The sequence below is a fragment of the Balaenoptera borealis genome (genome assembly GCF_965194805.1).
Source record: "Balaenoptera borealis genome assembly, chromosome: 3".
Taxonomy (NCBI): domain Eukaryota; kingdom Metazoa; phylum Chordata; class Mammalia; order Artiodactyla; family Balaenopteridae; genus Balaenoptera; species Balaenoptera borealis.
In genome coordinates, this window is record NC_138866.1 from 173,371,710 (window position 1) to 173,386,997 (window position 15,288).

General features: G+C 46.2%; 1 protein-coding gene across 28 annotated transcripts in view; it reads left to right on the forward strand.

Moving 5' to 3' along the window:
• Positions 1–15,288, forward strand: part of KIAA1217 — a 498,998-nt gene that overhangs the window by 158,926 nt on the left and 324,784 nt on the right. For 2 of the 28 annotated variants that reach the window (XM_082385205.1, XM_082385202.1), the window contains exon 1: positions 8,925–10,878. The exons of 18 other annotated variants lie outside the window; for them this stretch is intronic. In XM_082385205.1, coding sequence (XP_082241331.1) covers positions 10,809–10,878 — 70 coding nt within the window. In that variant the 5' untranslated portion in view covers positions 8,925–10,808. Of the gene's footprint in view, positions 1–8,916; positions 10,879–11,504; positions 12,208–15,288 lie in introns of those variants that run through there. 8 more of the 28 variants (XM_082385191.1, XM_082385203.1, XM_082385211.1 and 5 more) reach the window with 8 other exon arrangements.

Consider the following 15,288-nt stretch of genomic DNA (forward strand, 5'->3'; position numbering starts at 1 on the left):
TCCAGACGCGCAGGCTCAGTAATGGTGGCTCACGGGCCTAGTTGCTCCGCGGCATGTGGGATCTTCCCAGACCAGGGCTCGAACCCGTGTGCCCTGCATTGGCAGGCAGATTCTCAACCACTGCGCCACCAGGGAAGCCCTACAGATTACAATTTAAACTTCTCCTTTGAAATGCAAGAACCCTCAAAATGGCCCTTACTTGTTTTATCAATCTTCTGCCAATCCCCATCCCCATCATCAATTTTTAATTTATTTTTTAAAAATTAAAAAAAAATTGAACTATAGTTGATTTACAATGTTATATTAGTTTCAGGTGTACAACATAATGATTTGATATTTTTATAGATTATACTCCATTTAAAATTATTATAAAATATTGACTATATTCCCTGTGCTGTAGATTACATCCTGTGCTGTGTCTTATTTATTTTATACCTAGTAGTTTGTACCCCTTAATCCCCTTCCACTATCTTAACCCTCCCCCTTCCTCCCCACGGGTAACCACTAGTTTATTCTCTGTATCTATGAATCTGCTTCTGTTTTGTTATATTCATTCGTTTGTTTTATTTTTTAGATTCCACATATAAGTAAAAATATACAATATTTGTCTTTCTCTGTTTGACTTACTTGACTAAGAGTAATACCCTCCAGGTCCATCCATGTTGCTGCAAATGGCATTATTTCATTCTTTTTTATAGCTGAGTAACATTCCATTGTGTATATACCATATCTTCTTTATCCCTACATGTAATGATGGACACTTTGGTTGCTTCCATGTCTTGGCTGTTACAAATAATGCTGCTATGAACATTGGGGTGCGTGTATCTTTTCGAATTAGTGTTTTCGTTTTCTTCGGATATATACCCAGGAGTGGGATTGCTGGATTATATGGTGCTTCTATATTTAGTTTCTTGAGGAACAGACATGCTGTTTTCCACAGTGGCTGCACCAACTTATATTCCCAGCAACAGTGCACAGGGGTTCCCTTTTCTCCATGTCCTTGCCAACATTTATTATTTGTTGTCTTTTTGATGATAGCTATTCTGACAGGTGTGAGAGATCTCATTGTGATTTTGGTTTGTATTTCCCTGATGATTAGTGATGTTGAGCGTCTTTTCATGTACCTGTTGGCCATCTTTATATCTTCTTTGAAAAAAATGTCTATTCGGGTCTTCTGCCCACCATTAATTTTTTAAAACGTCTTCATTTTCGGCCATTATTTGTCACCATCCCCTACTCCTCACACCCCCTAACACATACCCCACAACTCATGCTCTCAAGGCATTGGCTATTGCACTTGGGTTCCCTGAGTTGAAATGCTCTTTCCCCAGAGATTTGCCTGGTGACACTCTATTTATTCTTTGAGACCACATGGCACCCTCTCTCCCATCTTTCCTGTTCTTAACAAATATGGTTGCTCCTCCTTCCATGCCCCTAGTTTATATCTTTACTAGAAATCTTCTCATCTTTCTCTAATTAAGTCAACATAGATATTATCTTCTTAGTCTACGTGGTATCATCATTCCTTCATTGATCCCACCATGCAAAACATTTTCTCAGTGTCTCAGTGGGCCAAGGGCTGTGGTACGAGCTGGGGATTCAAAAATGATCTAAAGCTATTCTCACTCCTTTGAGACCTTACAATCTCATGACAGAGGCTCATGTATGAGCAAATAAATACTGTGCAGTGTGATAAACATTCACAAATCTATGGCTTGTCTTATCAATTCCTCCATCCTTAACATGCACCAATGGCAAAGTAGTGCTCGATAACTTCTTGAACAAATGATGGTATGAATGAATGATGCCATGGATGGATTGGTCACCTTTAACCTAAACCAGTACTCCACACTGCAGTGTCTTATGAGGCACGTTTAAGAGTTACACAAACAAAACATTTTACTTTTAAAAAGCAGTTATGTGTCTACTCTACTATATGTAAGAAAATGTATAATTATTTATCAAACCCATACTTCTAACAATATTATAGATGAGAAAAAGCTTAATCTTTTTGAGTCAATATAAAGTCCATACTAATATAATGTGAAAATTTGGTTGCAGAAAATAAATGGCTGAACTTTTAGAAATACTGCCTTAAACAAGGTAACTTTCAGTTTCCTTTTTTCTTTTTTTCATAAATTTATTTATTTATTTATTTATCTTTGGCTACGTTGGGTCTTTGTTGCTGCCCGTGGGCTTTCTCTAGTTGTGGAGAGCGGAGACTACTCTTCGTTGCAGTGCGCGGGCTTCTCATTGCGGTGGCTTCTCTTGTTGCAGAGCACAGGCTCTAGGTGCGCGGGCTTCAGTAGTTGCAGCATGCGGACTCAGGAGTTGTGGCTCGCAGGCTCTAGGTGCGCGGGCTTCAGTAGCTGTGGCACACGGGCTTAGTTGCTCCGCAGCATGTGGGATCTTCCTGGACCAGAGCTTGAACCCATGCCCCCTGCATTGGCAGGCGGGTTCTTAACCACTGCACCACTAGGGAAGTCCCCACGGTTTGCTTTTCGTAGGTTTTGTTCTTTTCCTCAATCCAGTCTATATAAATTTACCTTTAGAATTTGGGGAACCTCTTGAAATAAATCTTTTAGTGTAAAAACTTGCAACCAAGGGCAATTTAAATCTTTAAAAAGATAGGACAAAGAAAATGTGTGTGTTGAAGGTGTTCCAAACCATATTTATATTGTTTTATTTCAGAAGTGATTCTGTGAACTCTTCACGTGGCTGCGCTGAGTTTCACAGGTGAGACCTGTTCAGATGACAGGGGACAGAACTACACATCGGCTGGGTTGAGGGGGAGGAAGACTGGGGAATGGCTTTGCCAGGCATTCTGAGCAGTTGGCATGGTTCTCTGACATCTATTAGGTACAGCAGTAGCTACACGAGGATGAGGATGACAGCAACTCTGGGAAACCAACAGGGATCTGTCCTTGTCCTCGTACAGCTGTTTCATGCCTACCTGGTCTTTTTTTCCTGTGACTGCTGCTTACTCTTTTTTCTTTTTTTTTTGGCCGCGTGGCATGTGGGATCTTAGTTCCCTGACCAGGGATCAAACCCGCGCCCCCTGCATTGGAAGCGCAGAGTCTTAACCACTGGACCACCAGGGGAGTCCCTGCTTACTCTTTATTTCTCCCTTCTCTCTTCTCTCTCTCTCTCTCTCCCTCCTTCTCTCTCTCTCTCGTCCATGGCTTTTGCCTGCTAACGTCTCTGTTTGTGGGTCTCAGCTTTTCACCCATCATATGCTTGCATCTGGGGTGACTAACTCAACCCAAGTTCCCTGGGACTTCCCAGGTTTTAAGCCCCGAATTTCCGCATCTTGGGAACACCCAAAGTCCTGGGCAAACCATCTCTTTTCTATATGGCTCATATTCAAATTCTGTAAGAAAGAAGAGGGAAGACCTGACTGGGTCTCTTAACCCCTCCCCTGCCCAGAGCATCTGAGCTGTCCCACCAGGCTCTCCCATCAGGGTGCTGATCCCTAGTGGCTGGACCAAGGTCAGGCTTGGGGGTGGCATAGAGAAGCTTCCCCAGCGCCTTCCTCAGAAGGCGCTTGTGAGCTGGGCAAGCCTGGAAATTGCTTTGCTGGTCCCCTTTTCACTGTACACACCAGTTTGTCATTTATCGGGGTCCTGGGGTTCTTATGCATATTGGCTGTGGGTGTGTTGAATGGCGGATGTGTATATGTGAGGGACCAGGTAGAAACTACCTGTTATCATTTCATTCCTTTTATTTTTATGAAATCAATCATGGTACACAGATTAGACTCCTAATATAGTGTTATGGAAACCCTGGCCCAACTTCTAATTATGATCCCAACCCTGTCCACTCCAGAGAACGTAAAGTTTGCAAAAAGGTACGTTTCAATAGCAAAACAGCATAACCTGGGAAACGTCGAATTTTAAGCACACGGGGATGAACACAAAATTCCCCCCCGGCTGGAAGGCAGAGAAGCTGAGCTGTGGAGTGGTTGGTAAAGGCCGGAGGTCTTCATCTCCCTCCCCAATTTCAGCACCCCACCAACCCACTCGGCCCCAGAAACTAGGTCGGTCCTTCATTATTAAAACTGTTTTTCCCATCTGCAAGAAACAGAAGTTCTCCCCGCCTCTTAAATTCTAGGGGCCGGGTTGGGGGAGAGAAAAATGAAATCGCTGTAAAACTACTTAAGTTCTGAAGCACATGATTGGTTTTCAGGAATTGACCATAAAACTAGAGGGTGAATAAGCTGGAGGGCTGAGGCTCGGGGCGGGGCGGAGCTGCTGCAGCGTCCCGCACCCCATCGCACCCCCGGGGCAGCCCCCGTCCTAGGAGCACCCCGCGCCCTTGCAGCATCTGCAGCGCCGCACTCCACGTGCGGGGTGAACTTGGCCAGCTCCGCGCCATCCCGGCGTCACTGCGCGCCCCTGTGGCCCCCACACACACCCCCCCACCGCGTCCTCTCCCCCCTCCCCTCCCCCCCCCACCTCTCGGGAACCGAAGGGCCGTATGTTTGCACTGACCTTTCCATTCTCTGCTGTCGGTGGCTCTCTTACAAATAAAGTTTGTGGCTGTTACTCACCAAAGCTAAGAACTGATGAGAAAACTAAAAAAACAAGTCTAGATGCATTATTGAAACAAAGTCTAGTTGAGCGCTTACTTGGCACTGAAGCATATGGAGACCATCAGTCCAGTTTGAAATGGGTTCCCCTGCCCTGGTAGGAAAGGTGAGGAGCTCTGAGTTCTAGAGGCAGGGGTGGAGGAGAGCAGAGGCTCAGGGGAGGGAGCAGTAAGGACCATCCCCTCCCCTTAGGGCCCCAAGACGCACATCTGTAGACCTGGTTTCTGCTGAATCAAGGTCACCTCCAGGGCAGGCTCTCAGGGCCCCACACCCCACCCCTGTACTGTACAGGTGTGCCTTCCTGGCCACGCCTCCCCCAGCTCATCTCACCGGCTCTTTCCCCTACTGGCCATGTCCAGGCCCCTCTCCGGCATCTCTGATGGCTGGTCCCAGCCTCGCCTCCTCAGGGAAGCCCTGCCCACCTGGGACGGTCCATGGCGGTGCAGAACCAGCACACCGGCTGGCACACACAGCCCACACCAGGTCTCAATGAGCAGAGAGGACGCCATGCCTGATGCCGCGTGGCTTGTACAGCAGTGCTCCCCGAATAATACCAGACCCAATTCTACAGTTGAGGGGAGAGGGATTTTAGAAGCTGGGTATAACCTCCCCTTTACCAACCCTGACCTGATTCTTCATTTCAGTAGAGCAAAAGGAATTAGAATAATTGAGAGACCCCCTAGGGTGGCCGTGAGAAAAGAGGATAAAAGATCCTAAGTAGGGGGGAGGGATAAATTGGGAGATTGAGATTGACATGTACACACTACTATATATAAAGTAGCTAACTAATAAGGACCTACTGTTTAGCACAGGGAACTCTACTCAATACTCTGTAATGCCCTATATGGGAAAAGAATCTAAAAAAGAGTGGATATATGTATATGTATAACTGACTCACTTCGCTGTACACCTGAAACTAACACAACAATGTAAATCGACTATACTCTAATAAAAATTAAAACAAACAAACAAAAAAAAGATCCTAAGTATTCAGCAAGTTTAACAGGGCGAAGGCTGACCAGAGTACAGGAGAGACAGGACCCTGACTGGCATTAACGCTCCGGGCCTCAGTTTGCTCATCTGCAGAATGGGGGAGGCCAGTGGGGAGAAGGGAACCACAGGATCCCAGTCTTCTGGCTCTGTGATTGGCTCCCCTTAGTTCTTGTTCCCCCCCACCCCGACCCCCGACAGCTCACTGCAGCTTTTGAGGGAGGCCATGTGGAGAAGCCCAAAAGCAGAAATAGGCCAGTAAAGTCCCTTTCCAGTGAGGCCTCACCAAATACTCCATACTGAAAGGGTTCATAATGGTACCACTGGGAAAAGCGAGGAAGCCAGCAGGGCGCTTACGTCTGTGGAAGTTCTCACATTCCCGTGGATTCCATCCTGGGCCTTTAGGAATTCTGTGGACTCTGTCGTGGTTTAGTTCACTCTGGGAGAAAAGGCGTGATCATATACAAGTTGCAGTTTTCACTTAAAAGCTGCCACCTGGGATCCAGACCGGGTCTGCGGTGACCCCGCGAGAGCTCCTTCCGGACGTGCTGTACACATGGCAGCTTAGCTGCAGTGTTTTGCAGAGGTCTGTGCTCTCCTGTATCTAGCAACTTAAAAGAGATAAAAAGAAACCCCAGTAAAAACTAACATCAATGGATTCTTTTGAAAAGAAAGCAAATCTGCTTAAAGCATTAACACATTGGATCGAAGTGTGGCTCGTGTTTATAAACGCATGAGGAATTTGTTATGACGTAGGGGAGGAAAGTTCCAGGACATCGGAATAGAGAGATTTGAGTGGAGCGGGGGGCTCTTGGCCCCCTCCCTTCTCCTTGGCCAGCAGGGTCTCTTTGGAGCAATTGGGATTTTAAGAACTGTAAGGAAGGTTGGTTATTCTGTGGAGAGATGCTGGAGCTATAAATGCTTACCTGGTCCCATCTGTGAGATGTTTGCCCTAAACACAGAAAGGAAAATTCTGTTTTGATGGATGAATCATACAGAATATCATATTGTAGAATTTGTGTTTCTTGATGTGAAATTGTTGGTGGGGCTTGTAATACAGAGGTGAGGTTCACACCTTTAACTAATGCTTAAGTTTCTCTTAATGAGGTCTGTGTTGGGAAACTCAAGCAGCATTATTATGTTCATTTTGTATTTGGAAACCAGAGGAGTACGTAGGGCTTATCTTGGACTACACTTGAGTGACCATCTGTGCTGGTTTGCCAGGAACAGTCACAGTTTCTGCATCGTGTCCTGTTGTCATTATTAATGGTGTCCCCTTTCCCTATCACAAGTGCTCTGGTTTATATTTAAGTATACGGTCACCCTACCCAGCTGACACACAGCTGGCAACAGTAGGATTGAAGATCCTCCATCTCATTCACCAGATCACCCACTTAAGCAAATGTTTTCCCAGTTGTCAAAAGTCCTTTATTTCTGACTTACAGAGTGACACACAACAGTGTGTCCTTTAGAAAAGGAGGTGGGTGACACATCAGACATGAGGTCTCTGGTTGAAACATTGTTGCTTGTTTTTCACTTTGTTTTGTTTGACTTTCACAGTTATCAATGCCTTGGAAAATTATATTTTATGACTTTGCCCAGCATTAATTATTTCTTTTGTGTCCCAGTGTCATATTTTAAGCTCTCATGTTCTTAATAGGGTTTAAAGTTAAAAAAAAAAGAAAGAAAGAAAAGAAAACAAAAATTGAAACATAGCAGCACAATTCCACAAATGCTTGATTCTAGCCATGATTTCTCTCTTGAAAAACTTACACAAAGGAAGTTGACATGCTTTCCTCAGCCCTGTAATTAAATAGGCCTGCCGAGAAGTCATACACAACAGTTTATGATTTTTGTGATTAATGCCCAGCATGGCAATGCCTGTTGAAATTCTATTATCACAACCAGTAATGGCCCAGTTGAGTCATAGGTTTGCTCTGAGTGCGAAATCACCATTTGCCCTTACATCACTCTTTTATCTCATCAGTTGTCTTTCCTTTTATTTTATTTATTTTTAAATTGTCTTTATTCAGATGATACGATTTTTTTTTTTTTTTTGGCCATGCCACGCGGTGTGTGGGATCTTAGTTCCCCAACCAGGGATCGAACCCACGTCCCCTGCGTTGGAAGCATGGAGCCTTAAACACTGGACTGCCAAGGAAGTCCCATCTTTCCTTCTAAATGACACTTCTCTGTGTCTTAGCTCATTTTGAGTCATGAATTGCCAACATATGGAGCCATTAACCAAGAAATCGTCTTGCACCCTTCCTGGTTAACTGAAACAGAGTTGAAAATGTAGCCTGCTGGTAACCTCTTGTAGCTCTCTATGTGACTGCGAGAAAATCACATGTCAAGTTCTTCCCGCTTTCCTTACGCCTTTCACAGCAAATTTCAAAGTCTGGCAGTAGGCAGATTGGTTTGTCCTAGCAATTTTTTAATCCAGAAATTAAATTAAACTGAAAAGCCTTGTATACATCTAGTTCAAATAGTGTTTCTTCCAGAAAGAACATCTCCACAGTAACGGCAATGACAATAATAGTGTGTTTCATGAAGATATGAATTACTAGGCTAATGTAGATTGTAGAATACAGTTACTGTTTTCCAGAGACCCCTCTCAGAGAAACTGACAATCAACGAAAAGTTCTTAGTAAGGGCTGTGTGTTTTGGGGAGAGATGTATAGAATAGTGCCATGGCATTAACACAGAGCCTCTCAAAGTGTTTCCAGTTCCTGTTCTCAAGGAGGAGGAACAAAGGGCCAGTAATGAGTAGAGAAGAAGCTTTTCCCCACAGAATGGTCAGAAAGTTTGACTCCAGGAGAACATGTTTTACTGTAAATATGTCTAAATTTCATGGTCTTTAATGATTTATGTTAATTATCTTCACTGCTAATGCCTTTTTCTTTTGTGCGTTCCCCAGAGAATTCTGCTTCGAGGAATGTCTACAGAGGCAGCAGTCTGCTTTGCTTTGGGGGAGGGGAGGGTTCGATCAGCTAAGACACGTGGTCCCCCAAGGGGGTTCCTTGGGCTGCCAGGAAACTAAGCAGAGCTCAAGACGGTTGGGAGAGCTGCCCCCATCTTGCTTATCCGGGAATCAACAAGAGGAGCTCATCTGCTCTCACACTTTCCAAACAGCCCCAGGCAGGCATAATCTGCATCTCAAAATGAATCTTTTCTGCCTGGATTGAGCTAGTCTGGAAGGGCCCCAGGTAGGGCAGGGTGCTGTTGGTTGTTGAGGACCGCCATTGTAGGTGCCTTGCTGTCTCCTTCATCCTGGGACCCTGTACTCTCCTTTGCCTCTGTACTGTGTCAAGTGACAGGTAGCAAGTGCCAGGAGCAGGCTCTGCACACGCCACATCAAGTCGGGTTGGTGTCCAAGCCCAAAGCCCAGGGACGTCTGGTTTAGGCTGGTGATCTGGTGCTGCAGAGTTGCTGTCTCTCCCCGCCCCCATCCCTTCTGGCGTGAATCATCTGAAGACAAATACACAACATCTATACAAGGATCCGGATAATCTGGACCTGGGGGCCTGAACACAGATCCCTCCTTCATAAGCACTTTGTACCCAAGGAAATAGTCGGGTTAAAAGGAGATTCGTCTGGCTTTTGCCGCAGGCCACCAGTACAGAAACTGTTTAAGATTAGTTCCTCCTTAAAGCAAGATTACCAGGTCATTCTGTTGCAAAGTCACAGAGTCCTTGAGTTACCTGCCCCTTCAAACCCAACTGCCTGCCTTCGTGCTACCAGGCTTGGCTTTAACTTTCTGGATGATCCACTACTTCTTGGGTTTCAAGAAAAATTCTTTTAGGAGTTGAGGGGTCTCTTCTTCCCTTCCTGATGTGACTTGAGCTCACTTCCCGGCAGGATGACTTTTCTTTGTCCTTTACAGCCTTCTGAATCTTTTTTCTCCTAAATGGCCAAAATATGTCCCCCACGCTGCCAAAGCACACAGGTGACTCAAGGTCAGAATCTGGAGGATAGGCCAGCCATTGTTCTGTACACATTCTTCATCTAAATTTAAAACCTTGCCTGAATGACCTGTAAACTGGGTCAAGTTATGGTCAGCGGCCTAACCACTGTGTTCCCCACCCCCCAAAATGATGGGGCTCCTACAGATTAAAATATCACGCTCTCCCTACCAGTGAGTGTGTTACTTGTCCATATCTGAAACAGCAGCACCCACATTGCTCAGATTATTTTCCCGTATTTTTTGTGTGTGTGTGGATACTGTGCCTCCTCTTTTCACTTTCTGGGAAATTTGCCAGTGTTTCAAGGACTGGGTAAAGAACAAAATAAATATTTGTAGGTAGTTTAAAGGGAGAATGAGTAAGTTGGATGTAACTCTGTCCCTTCCAAAGAAAAGCATTGAATCCATTCAAATATTTTAAAGTAATTAACTGGAGAGATTCAAAAGGTTGATTTTACTAGTTTAGTTTTCAGATTTGTGATCAACGTGTGTGTGTGTGTGTGTGTGTGTTGGGGAGAGGAAGAAGAGTCGAGAAAGTGTAGGGAAAGGAGTACAAACTTTTAGAAGTCCAGCTGAAGACATTGAAATTGATTGCGTGAAAAGTCAGCTGCCTCTTTGTGTCTGTTAATCAAGCTCTAAACAGTTGGTGCTGGGAAGTGTTTACTCAAGAACCTTCAGCATACACCCTGTCTTTCTCATTGTCCTTTTAAAATGGGATTTCACTGAAATTTGGGACGTTCCACAGTCGGCTGTTTATTTCTCTGGATATCAGCCTATTGGGGAGGCTGATTCTGTGTCTGAGATTAAAGAGACGGGAGAACCGGCTTCCAGCAAAGGCTCCTGCCGGCGATCCTGGGAAATGTTTTCCTTCCTAGGCTGCGGAGTCGCCGCAGTTGGTGGCAAGGGCCACAGGCCGTGCGGGTCCCGGGCAGGAGAGCGCATCACCTGTTGGGGCCGACGGGAGCGCGCGGCGCGGGGCTGGCCGGGGCACAGCCCGCGTTCCTCGGGGGCCCGGCCCGCGGGCGGGCGGACAGACGGACGGACGCGGGGACGCGCGCGCGGGGGGACGCGGGAGGCCCGGCGCTGGAATGCAGTTTTCCCCGGCGAGAGAGACTTTGTACCGGAGTGGAGAGTAGTTTGGGGTGGGGTTTCGCACCGTCCCCTCCTCCCCACCCCCGGGCCCCCTTCCAGGCGCTTTCTGGGAGCTTTTTCAGAACTGCGCTCTGAAGTTTAAAGACCAGCGAAGGGCCTGGGCCGTAGGCAGGGACAATGGAAGAAAATGAAAGCCAGAAATGTGAGCCGTGCCTTCCTTACTCAGCAGACAGCAGACAGATGCAGGGTAAGTAACAGGCTCATTCAAAGATGGAGTTACGGTTCCGCGTGTCCCTCGCCGCTGGCTGCTGCTTTTTAGAACTGCAGACCGGGTGCCTGGCACAGAAAAGGCGTATTTCTTGGGGTGGTGCGTTTCCCAAACTGAGTGGAGAGCTGTGAGCTGGACTTTATCTCTGGAAGGATTTGCTTAAGCAGCAAAAGAAGTGGCGGGGTGATGTCACGTTTGTAGCCCCGTAAGCCGTCAGTACGTGCTAGATCTCTAGGCAATGACAAATATATCGCTAAAAGCAGCTTTTCATACTCACTGCTCCAGCCGTGGGAGAGAGGAGCTCTTTCTGGAAAGCTCTCTCTGGGACGGCAACACTTCCATTCATTGGTTGGGGGATTCCATGAGGCAAAGGCACGTTGGATGCAAGTTTTGTCGTATTTGAGAGTTAAATCGCAGAGTTTGGGGCTGTTTTCTTTTCCAGATCGGAACAGCAGGGGTGCACTTGTCCAAGTGGGGGAGAGATGGAGAACTCGGTGAATTTTCTGTATGTTTTAATTCAAAAGTTGGGAGCTGTTAGATAATTTTGGTAAAATTTCTCCGAGCAGTTTCCCTTTGTGTTTATAATAGACTTGTGTTTTCCGTAGGGAATTTCCAGAAGCTTATGTTGTTCCAAAGAAATTTTGCAGTGGGGTTGGGTTGCGGTGGAGAAAGGACTCCTTTGCTGTCCAGTGTCTGACGTCTGTGATTCCAGAGCCTACCCTGCAGTATCATACAGGCAGCATGTTCGGACACCAAACAATCGAGAAGCCCCCAGCCCCCAGCCTACCCCAGGTTCATCCGGGGGCCAGTTAGTAATGGTGTTTGCGGGGCTGCTGTGATGTGCGTGGGAGAAGCAGCAACAATGCACAGGGGAAAAGGTGTGTGTTTTCTAAAAAGGCAAAAGGGAAGTAACAAATGACTCATCCACACCGAAAATGCAAAACTAAGCCAGACAGAAGAAAATGCAATTAATTAGAAGAGATAGACACACACACACTCCCAGCCCCCCACCAGTGAAATGCAGGAAACCTTAAGACCAGTAAACCCTGGAGAATCCCAGTCGCATAGCCATCAACTAGCCGGCTGTGTTTGTGCTTCCAAAGCACCACGCTCTCCTCAGTGGGGCTCCCTCGCCTCCCTTTCTCTCCCCATTTTGATAGACAGGATCCTACAGCAAGAATTCAACCTCTGCGCTTCTGTTGAAATAAAAATACTCAGAATCTAGAGGGGCAACAAGAGTGGGACCGATTTAAGAAACGACTTTCAAACAACCATAGCAATTCGAAGATACTTCAGCGGCTGGAGAGGGTCAGACTGAGTGTGATCACTTTCTTTATTCATTCGTTCAATGAATATTGAGCGTCTGTTACTTGGGAGTTACTGTTTTAGCAGCTGGGGATACAGCAATGACCAAAATAGACTAAAAACACTTGCCTTCATTGAATTTTTATTCAAAGGGCCAAGTTTGGGGGGAAGGGGAGTGGTGGAGCTAGACAATGAACAAATAAGGAAAATAGATGGCATATTAGATGGCAGGGTTACCAGATTTGGCAAAGAAAAATACAGAATGCTCAGTTAAATTTGAATTTCAGATAAATGGCAAATAATTTTTTAGTATCAGTATATCCCATGCAATATTCGGGACATACTTATGCTAAAATTTATTTGTTATTTATCTGAAATTCAAATTTAACTGGGCATCTTTTATTTTAGCTAGTAACTCTGTTAGGTGGAAATAAGGCCGTGGGGAAAAATAAGGCAGGGAAAGGGAGGATTGAGTGTGGGGAGGGGGCAGGGGGTGAACCCATAGTAAGGTCATTAGGGAGAACGTCACTGCTGTGATATTTGAACAAGCATCCCCGAAAGAAGTGAGGGAAGGAACAGGAAGAGCATTTTCAAAGAACAGAGTGGGGAAAGGACGGGAAGAAAAGAGGTTAAGAGATAATTCTAGGCCGTATCAGGTAGGGCCTGTGAGAGTGTAGTAAGGACTTGGGCTTCCGTTTCAAGGGAGGTGGGAGCTGCTGGCAGGTCTGAGTGGTCTCATAAAGGGTAGATCCTGGGTGCTGTACTGAGAGTCACCCCAGTGGGAGTGGGGGAGGGCAGGGAGCCCAGTTGGGAGGCTTCCACAGTAAACCAGGCCCTAGCTTGGACCAGCGGGTAGGGTAGTAGAGTATTGAGGATGAAACCAAATTTGCCAAGGGATTGGATGTGGGGTATACGAGAGACAGAGGAGTCAGAGATGAGTTCAGAAATTTTGGTCTGCGCCTTTGGGGAGTTGCCATTTACCTAAATGGGAAAGTGTTTGAGAGGAGTAGCTGAGAGGGTGTTTAATGGCTTGCAAGTGAGTGTAGAGCAGAAAATCTTATGGATTTGGTAGGATCGAGAGGCTTATCAGGCATCCAAGTGGAGATGTTGATTGCGATTTGGATATTCATGGCTGGAATTGAGGAGAGGGGACCGGGGATTGTGAAAGATGGATTAGGATTGGGTCCATGTGCAGAAGGAAAGGTCCCAGAGATGCGCCCCAGGGCACACCAGCATTTAGAGGTCAGGGAGGCTGGAAGTGGTGGCTGGAGAGATTGTGGAAGGGAGCTAAGAATCCCGGTTAGATTTCTAAGATCCGGTTGAGTCCTGGGTGAAAATGGTGCTGTGTGAAGGAGTGTGGCCTCATCTCCAGTTCTTTGATGCGCAAGAGGCCCACGCAAGGGAGGCCAGGCCTCTGATGCCCGCATCACCCGAGATACCACACGCCCATTCCTATCCTTGCACACTTGATCGTATTTGGCATCGTAATGCCGGTGGCAGTGTGGTGTTCGGGGGCAGAGAACATGCCTTCTTTGTCTTCACATCCCCAGCACCTAACTGAGCACCAGGCATGAGACAGGCGATCAAGAAATACGCGCTGAACTGAAGGCAAATTATACCACCCCCGGGCTTTGAGTTTATCAATCTACAATAGATAAGGATCCCTTGGGTGATCCTGTAACTTGTTCAAACCGAGACAGTTTTGAGAGTGAAAGGGGGGAATGCTATAAATAATTTCGCTGGGACGACAGTTGTAACCCAGAACTGTTTGGCAAACTGGGCGCATTATGGTCACCTCGAGAAGAGCTCTTATAAATGAGGCTCCCAGGGCTAAATCGTCAGCTAGTGAGTAATAACAGTGTGAAAGGGTACTTCCAAGTGCAGAGAGGTGCTTAGTAATTAGCAGTTGAATTTGAATCTAACCGTATCACACTTCTTTTGAAGGCCCTGGGCGCCTCCGAGTGGTCCTGGGGGTTCCCAGGGATGCATGTCTGCCCACAGCCCTGAGGTGACTGCTTTCGCTCTGGCCTTCAAAGGTCTTGAAACCCCTGTGCAAGTGAAGTGCAGTCAGCCACCTGCTTACCTCTACCAGCCCTGATTCTCCCGTGTCTTAAGATACTAGTATTTACTATGGTGGTAATCATTTCACAATACATAAGTGTATCAATTCAATACATTGTACACCTCAAACTCAGACAAGGTTATATGTCAATTATATCTCAGTGAAGCCGGGAAAAAAAATAGTATTGGCAGCTCCACAGGGTGCAAGCTCGGGGAGTCCCAGGCATTTTGGTCTCTGCTCCGGTCTCCTCTAAAATTACCCCATCAGTTTCTGTCTCTTATCCTGCTTTACCCTTCAGAGCACTTATCGCTATGTGACATTTATATACACATTATCTGTTCGTTGTCTGTCTCCCTAATTATAATGTGGATCCTCTTTGAGGGAAGGGAATTAAGTCTGTCTAGATCGCCATTTCACTACACTTCCTAACCCCTTTCAGTGTTTGGAGCAGTCACTCAATAAATATTTGCAAAAAATGAATCGATCAATTAATCAGCAAACCAACCTTTGAGACAAGAATGCTTTCCTGGGTAGGGGAGGGGCTGTTGCTATTTTGTCTAAAATCTCTACCAGAAACCTTCTCTTTTTTAAAATTTCGTAAGGTTTTTAGAGGAATGTACATAATGATCTGGTTTCAGCTGTAATTTCTGTGCCAATTTGTCTCTGGTGGTGATCTTTATGATATTAACAAGAGAGCTGGCAAACTGAGGAACCCTGTGGGCCCCCAACAGAATATGTGATACATAGGAGTCAGATAACCTGATTGCTGTAATGTCTGTGGTTTAGCATAATCAAGGTTAATTTTTTTGAGCGCAGTGGAACGTGGACATTCTTGGCCGAGTGGATCTGCTGGATGGTTTACCTGCAGGCCACCCTGGGACCTAGGTTCCTTCTGTCTACTTATGACGCCATTCCCCAGGCTCTGGGAGGCTTCTGCTGGAGCTTTTGCATTTAACCGGCCAAAGGGGAAAGAGAAAGGGCACGGAAGATTATTCAGGAGGTCAGGGGCCAGGACTACTGGT